The sequence below is a fragment of the Euleptes europaea genome, chromosome 5 (assembly GCF_029931775.1).
Source record: "Euleptes europaea isolate rEulEur1 chromosome 5, rEulEur1.hap1, whole genome shotgun sequence".
In the NCBI taxonomy this organism is placed as follows: Eukaryota; Metazoa; Chordata; class Lepidosauria; order Squamata; family Sphaerodactylidae; genus Euleptes; species Euleptes europaea.
Genome location: NC_079316.1, coordinates 65851970 through 65859757, shown reverse-complemented (window position 1 = coordinate 65859757; position 7788 = coordinate 65851970). Strand labels below are relative to the sequence as shown.

General features: G+C 43.5%; 1 protein-coding gene across 1 annotated transcript; it reads left to right on the top strand.

Annotated features, from left to right (window-relative positions):
* The first annotated feature begins 509 nt into the window (after nucleotides 1-509).
* Nucleotides 510-2835, top strand: LOC130478319 (prolactin-releasing peptide receptor-like). The gene is made up of 3 exons (XM_056850466.1): nucleotides 510-560; nucleotides 1074-1179; nucleotides 1844-2835. Exons 1-3 carry the CDS (start codon nucleotides 510-512, stop codon nucleotides 2833-2835), a joined length of 1149 nt encoding a protein of 382 aa, XP_056706444.1.
* The last annotated feature ends 4953 nt before the right edge of the window (nucleotides 2836-7788 follow it).

Genomic DNA, 7788 nt, shown 5'->3' with positions numbered 1-7788 from the left:
ACTTGGTTTTATGGTTTGACTGTTCATAGAATCATAGAGTTGGAAGGCACCACAAGGGTCATCTAGTCCAACCCCTGCACAATGCAAGAAATTCACAACTACCTCCCCCACAAACTCCCAGTGACCCCTACTCCATGCCCAGAAGATGGAGTTCATACGTGCAGGTCCTTCTGACTTGGCAGGCCCAGCAAGGGACTATTCTGGGTAACACAGGAGGCCAATTTCGATGAGTCTGAATGATCGTAACCCAAATGAATGTGCTTGTTGCTATAAGGAAATAACAACTGAGTATTCAATGAGGAAACTAAAAAGAAGTGGGAGAAAAGGACTGTGATATGAAGATGGTGCCTGGACATTTTATGAAATCAATTGCATTAATAGCATTTGATAAGTGTTAACATACAACCTGGTGTTTCTTTGCTACAGCGGGACAAAACCTGTTTGATCTGGAACACTTGCCAGCACAGAAAATAATAACAATAATTTAAATCTGCTGTAAAGCAATAACAATGAAAAGAACTCACTGGAATCATCCACACAGCAAAGAGATTTTCAAATGTGTATTTCTATTGAAACTTTTTAAATTCAAATAACTAAATTGACACTAGCAAAGGAAAAGCAGGCAAAATGAATAACAACTTAAGTACTGAAGTTAATGCTACAGCAGTATGTAGAAAACAAATGGAATATTAAACTGTCAAACCCAAACATCAGTTGATTGCTTTCAAAAGTAATTTTAATTCCATTTTGAAAGCTGTCAATCAGTTTTGACATATACTTTACATTTTCTCTTCAGCACCACAGCTGTGATTTGGAAACACAGCAGAGGAGAAAAAGAACCTAGTCTTTAGAGAAACTGACAAAGACACACATAATTAAATGTGTATCAATATTCATAGCTCGCAGAAACAAACTGTTCAATTTTCATATTGCTGAGTCCCTCTAGTGGCACCAGCGTTTATAGCCCTTCAGTCTATTAGTATCGTTTCATTTTTTAAAAAAGTCAGCAGTGTCAACCCTATAAAGCGACCTGGGCTCAGATTTTTCTAAAATAATTATTCTCACTGCTACAGGTGTATTGTTTTGTGACATGGCAGTGCAGATACCCAATGGAGGACAAGAAGATACAGATGGGATTCACCACTGTAGCTGGATTAATGAAGGTAGATGAGGAGCAACGTAATACCCTGGACAGCCAATGAGGGATTTTTTTCACAAAGTCATCATAAGTAGGGAAGGCTGCTGAAAGCACTGATCTTTGCTTTTGTAATAAAGCACATCTTTCTGTCTTTTCATATCTCTCTCTCTCTCTCTCTCTCTCTCTCTCTCTCTCTCTCTCTCTCTCTCTCTCTCTCTCTCTCTCTCTCTCTCTCTCTCTCTCTCTCTCTCTGTTTTTCATATGCATGCTAGCAGAGAGTCTTGGCTGACTATGGATTTTTAGGGGATAGAAATCAGAGGCAGCAGAAGCAATGTGACATCCACTAGAGAATCAATCGGCTTCTGGATACCACGGCTGTGAGTACAGTTCTTGTAGCATGTCTGTGCACCTGGATGCTTGGGAAGTTGTTGGGTTAACAGAGTGGGGGGGGGGTGGAGAATACTGATTCTCAGTGACTGCATTTTCTCCAGAGTCAAAAGCCAGCCATGTCAAGGCTCACTGCTTGTCATTTTCTTTTGCAGATGGGGTAACCAGGACATAGTATATTTTCATCCTAAGTGGTCAAAAAATAAATGTATGAGTGTGCATGTTTGTCATCGGTTGCCACTTTGTAATCCAACACCAGTACTGAAAGGAGAAAGATGATGAATCCAGAGAATTTAACCTCCCAGAGCTTGCTTTCAGCAATCCATAGCAACACTAGCAATCTGTTTCTGGGGCTCCAACTTGTCCAGTTCTTCAAGCCTCTCATCATTCCTTGCTATTGCTTAGTGGTTTTTGTTGGCATCATCGGGAATTATCTCCTCATCTACGTGATCTGCAAGACCAAGAAGATGCACAATGTCACCAACTTCCTGGTAGGCAACCTGGCATTCTCTGACATGCTTATGTGTGCCACTTGTGTGCCCCTGACGCTGGCGTATGCCTTTGAGCCTAGAGGGTGGGTCTACGGGCGCTTCATGTGCTATTTTGTGTTCCTGATGCAGCCGGTCACAGTGTTTGTGTCGGTCTTTACCTTGACTGTCATCGCTGTGGACAGGTACTACGCCATGGTTTATCCGCTCCGGAGGAGGCTCACCATACAGATCTGCGCCTATACTTTGGCTGCTATTTGGTTGCTGAGTTGCATGCTAGCTGCTCCAGCATTGGTCCACACGTACCACGCTGAATTCCCAGAACTGGACTTTGCCATCTGTGAAGAGTTTTGGTTCCATATGAAGAGAGACCACCTAGCTTACGCCTACAGCACCCTCATTCTCACATACGTACTGCCGTTAATGGTCATCTCCATTTCTTACCTGAGGATTTCCGTCAAGCTGAAAAACCGAGTCGTCCCTGGCAACGTCACCCAGAGCCAAGCGGAGTGCGACAGGGCCAAAAGGAGGAAGACCTTCCGCCTCCTGGTCTTGGTCGTGGTGGCCTTTGGGGTTTGCTGGCTGCCGTTGTACATCTTTAATGTCATAAAGGACATTGACATTAAACTCATAGACAAGCAATATTTTAACCTCATCCAGCTTGTTTGCCACTGGTTCGCTATGATGTCTGCTTGCACCAATGCCTTCCTGTATGCCTGGCTGCACGATAGCTTCAGGGGGGAGCTCAAGAAAATGTTTGCTTGGAGGAGGAAAAAGACAGGGCCCACCCCCCATTGTATTGTGGCTAGCGTAGTGCTGTAAATGTGAATTGTGTCAATTGCACTGTTGCCTCTCCGGTTTTCAAGCCTCTCTGTGCTGTAACTAACAAGGGAGTTTTCTTGGGAAGAATGGAATGCTAATGAAATCTAAAACATGAGAGATAAAATGGCTATTTTTTTCCAACCAGAATAAAGGATAAGAATGATTGATTTCTGCATACATTTTTTTCCACTTTGCAAAGTGTATACCGTTTGCAAACGAAATGTACAAAATGCGCGCTCCTTACCCTGCAATCAAAGGGGATGAAGATGGCTCTAGAATGGGGGGGGGGGCAAGGCAGTGACCTTGGGCAGTGGATTGTGGGAAGGAGTAGCCTCAAACTCCCTTGTCACCCTGTCTCATCTCCCTACCCAGAAACTGGAGCAGTTTGCCGAAACATCTTTAAACACAGCACAGCAAAGCATGTAAGAACAAACAAAAGGCCAGGCTGTAGCAGACCAAGGTCCATCAAGTCCAGCAGTCTGTTCACACAGTGGCCAACCAGGTGCCTCTAGGAAGCTCACAAACAAGACAACTGCAGCAGCACCATCCTGCCTGTGTTCCAAAGCACCTAATATAATAGGCATGCTCCTCTGATCCTGGAGAAATAGGTATGCATCATCATGACTAGTAGCCATTTTGACTAGTAGCCATGAATACCTCTCTCCTCCATGAACATGTCCACTCCCCTGTTAAAGCCTTCCAAGTTGGCAGCCACATCTTGGGGCAGGGAGTTCCACAATTTAACTGTATGTTGTGTGAAGAAATACTTCCTTTTATCTGTTTTGAATCTCTCCCCCTCCAGCTTCAGCAGATGACCCCGTGCTCTAGTATTATGAGAGAGGGAGAAAAGCTTCTCCCTGTCCACTTTTTCCATACCATGCATAATTTTATAGACTTCTATCATGTCTTCCCTTAGCCGCTTTTTTTCCAAGCTAAACAGCCCTAAGCATTTTAACCGCTCCGCACAGGGCAGCTGCTCTAGTTTCCTGATCATTTTGGTTGCTCTTTTCTGCACCTTCTGCATGTACATCCAGTAGGGCTCCCTGAACTCTTGTGACTAGAATCTCACAAAAGTTCAGATTGTCCTATTGAATGTGCATGGTTGAGCACTTGAAGATGCCTTATTCTGAGTCATACCATTGGTCTAAAGCATGGTGTAGTGGTTAAGAGCAGTGGACTCTAATCTGGTGAACTGGGTCTGTTTCCCCACTCTTCCATGTGAAGCCTGCTGCGTGATCTTGGGCTAGTCACAGTTCTCTCAGAACTCTCTTAGCCCCATCTACCTCACAAGGTATCTGTTATGGGAAGAGAAAGGGAAGGTGATTGTAAGCCAGTTTGAGACTCCTTAAGGGTAAAAAAAATCAGGGTATAAAAGCCAAAACTTTTTCTCTCAAGGCCAGTATTGTCTACTGGCAGCAACTCTCCAATGTCTTAGGCATACACATCACCTCTTATTTGTTCTTTTTAACTGGCAGTGGAGGGGGCTGAACCTTGAACTATCTGCATGCAAAGCAGGTGTTCTACGGCTGAATCATGGCCCTATTTATTTATTTGACTCTTATGCTGCCCTTTCCTGACTTTCAGTCAGGCTCAGAGTGCCTTACACCATTCTAGCACAGTTAAAAGCCTGACAATTGACTATTAAAAACCATAGGATGTGAGAATAGCTTAACCTTTGTTTTTTTCAAGTACTCATGGACCACTGGAGTACCCTTGTGGGTCCCTGCAGGTCTCCAGATGCCAGTTTAAAGAAATGCTGGCAGTTGCTGTAGTTATTAGGAAGTAACAGCACAAGTTAAAAAGTAACAACAACTGTCTTAAAATGCAATCTTGAATATAACCGTGGAACTTATCTGCTTCATAAATATGAATTGGTTCCTCAGAAGCAAATCTGATAGTAGGATTGAGGTAGCAAAAGATTTTTAAAGCACATCTCTCTGGCTAAAGAACAATCAGCCAGCTCTTCATTCCTTCCAATACTCTACCTATCCCATTATGCTAACAGAATACACAGTGATATACCCTTTGCTATTTGGGGTAAGCTAGCACTTACTTTGTCAAATGATCCAGAAGAAATCTCCCCACACACTTAGCTGGAAGTACTTTTAGAATCCTACCTGAGTGAGGTGTGTGTGTGTGTGTTAAGTGCCGTCAAGTCGTTTCCGACTTATGGCGACGCTATGAATGAAGGTCCTCCAAAATGTTGTGTCTTTGACAGCCTTGCTCAGATCTTGCAAACCGAAGGCTGTGGCTTCCTTTATGGAGTCAATCCATCTCTTGTTGGGTCTTCCTCTTTTCCTGCTGCCCTCAACTTTTCCTAGCAGTGAGGTAGCTGCATGTAATTTCAGGTCTTGTCTTTATGAGTTTATACTACAAGTAGTAGACTTATAATAAACATGTGCCTTCATGTTTGTAAGTGGTAATGTCATGTGTTCCCTGGAGCTTGGATTGCCAGATATTCAGGACAAGCGCAAGGCAGGCCTCACACAGAGAACTGTTAGGTGTACCTAACAGTGTGTGAGTTGTGGTTTAAACGTCACACAAGCTACAAACTGAGCAAATGAGTCACATTTTAGCTTCCTTTCCACACACACATACACATCTGCCATATGTTAATAATAACTAGCCTACATCCCAAGGCTGCTGTAAAAATTTAGATCAAGTATGTGTGCTAGATAAATGCTAAGTATTATTAAGTATTCAGAGAAAATGTTGCTAGGACGGAGTCGCCTCAAATGCACCATACTCATGTCTGATTCTGTCAGAATGGAGCTTTCTTGTTTAGCCTCTACTATTTTAAAAACAAAATCCACTACAATAAACAGGAATTTAGCAACACCTTCCAGTTTTAAAAAATCCTGCATAAACGCCTATAGAGTAGACTCCACTTCTTCTAGTTGCTAAGTGACATGCAAGAAGTAATCAAGAAAAACTAAGGATGAAAAGCAAACAAAGACCAATCACCTTTCTTTTGCTAAACTATTCAGTGGTTATGAGTAGAGAGTTCCAGGAGAACTGTCTATCCTCCTACTTATTAATAGGGTGCCAACCTCCAGGTACTAGCTGGAGATCTCCTGTTATTACAACTGATCTCCAGACGATAGAGATCAGTTCACCTGGAGAAAATGGCTGCTTTGGCAATTGGCAGGGTTGCCAAGTGCCAGGTGGTGGCGGGCAAACCCCCGCCAATCCACCTGGCTGCCCGCCGACCAGCTGAGGGTCGGCAGGCAATGCACACCTGCCCGCTGCGCCACATCACTTCAAGTTTACACCCGGAAGTGCCGCATGGCAAGGAGCCGTTTACCACTCAAACTCCATGTTTGAGTGGATTGCATTGGTGCGGCCGTGTGTATGTGCGATCTTGCCTCACCTCCACCCCAAAAACCTTCTGCTGGAGGAGAGGGGGGATCTGGCAACCCTAGCGATTGGACTCTATGGTATTAAAGTCCCTACCTGAACCCCACCCTCCTCCCGCCGGTGGCAAGAGGGACCAGGCAACTCTACTTATTAAGCTAAATGATCAAAGGATACTCTGCAGTGCAGGTTGCTCTACCCAAGCTACTGAAACATTACCCCTTCCCTATTCTATGCTTTGGCCTCCCCTTGAGCCTAGGATAAGCATCATTGTTACCACGTGGTTTGTGTTTACTTTCTCTTTGCTACACATGAGAAGATTTCTGATGAATGGAATTTATGGAATTGTCTGGTGAGAGGTCATAAAAAAGACTTGAAAAGATGGGGATAGCCTTTCGATTAAGATCCTGGCCTAGTGCCTAATAGGAGCCCCATGGCGCAGAGTGGTAAGCTGCAGTACTGCAGTCCAAGCTCTGCTCACGACCTGAGTTCGATCCCAACGGAAGTTGGTTTCAGGTAGCTGGCTCAAGGTTGACTCAGCCTTCCATCCTTCCAAGGTCGGTAAAATGAGTACCCAGCTTGCTGGGGGTAAAGGGAAGATGACTGGGGAAGGCACTGGCAAACCACCCAGTAAAAAAAACAAAGTCTGCCTAGGAAACGTTGGGATGTGACGTCACCCCATGGGTCAGGAATTACCCGGTGCTTGCACAGGGGACCTTTACCTTTTTTACCTAGTGTCTAATGGGGCCAGATAAGCCTCAAGGGGGAAGGTATTCCAGAGGCAAGGTATCACCAAAAAGAAATCTCTGTCTTTAGTCACCACCTGCCTTCCTTCTACAAGGAGGGTCACAGGAAGGAACGCTTGGGGAAAGATGGTGGGCTGGATAGCATGGAAGAGACTAGCTCATCATCTACCCTGGTCTCAAGCCATTTAGGCCTTAAATGTAAGAATCTACCTCTTGGGATCATAAAATTCAATCTAAAATAAAATCCATTGGCATTTCCCTGGAGGAGTTAACTTTCTCCTCGGAAGTTTATATTTTTAAGAGGATTAAACAGAGGCTTTTAGATATTGAACTTCAAAAAATACAGCCGTCTCAACCCCCTGTCTGTTCATCAGCTATACTAAAACTTAAGAATGTTGCGGGATGTATTCCCCATTATCTATACAATCTTGATAGTCCTAGCCATCGCAGAGTTTTTTCTCTTGCGCGAATAAATGCCTTCCCATCGAAGTTGCTATATGGAAGGTTTCAAAATATTCCTAAATATGAATAGAAATGTGAATGTGGCTCCAACTCTTTGGACTCAATCGAGCACATATTGCTAGATTGCTCATTATACGCATCCGCTAGGAAGAAATGGTTAAATACTTGGATACATTCTAAATATTATCTTCCTAATAAAATAAAATGTCAAATTTTATTGAACGATACAACGGTAGAGATCACTGTGGCGGTGGCCAATTTCTTAGTCGATGTGTTAACAATGAAAAATTTGGGAAACTGTGTTATGATTTTATGTTTGTTTTAGCTTTTTTAGCTGATAATTGTATTTATACTGTTTTTTCCTCTTTGTAATATTGGATATGCCATTAAA

Coding starts and splice junctions, on each gene's coding strand:
- LOC130478319 (XM_056850466.1), top strand. CDS start 510: ATGAAAAGAACTCACTGGAATCATCCACACAGCAAAGAGATTTTCAAA. Junction 561..1,073: donor GCAAAGAGATTTTCAAATGT/GTATTTCTATTG, acceptor TCACTGCTACAG/GTGTATTGTTTTGTGACATG. Junction 1,180..1,843: donor GAAGGTAGATGAGGAGCAAC/GTAATACCCTGG, acceptor GCTTGCTTTCAG/CAATCCATAGCAACACTAGC.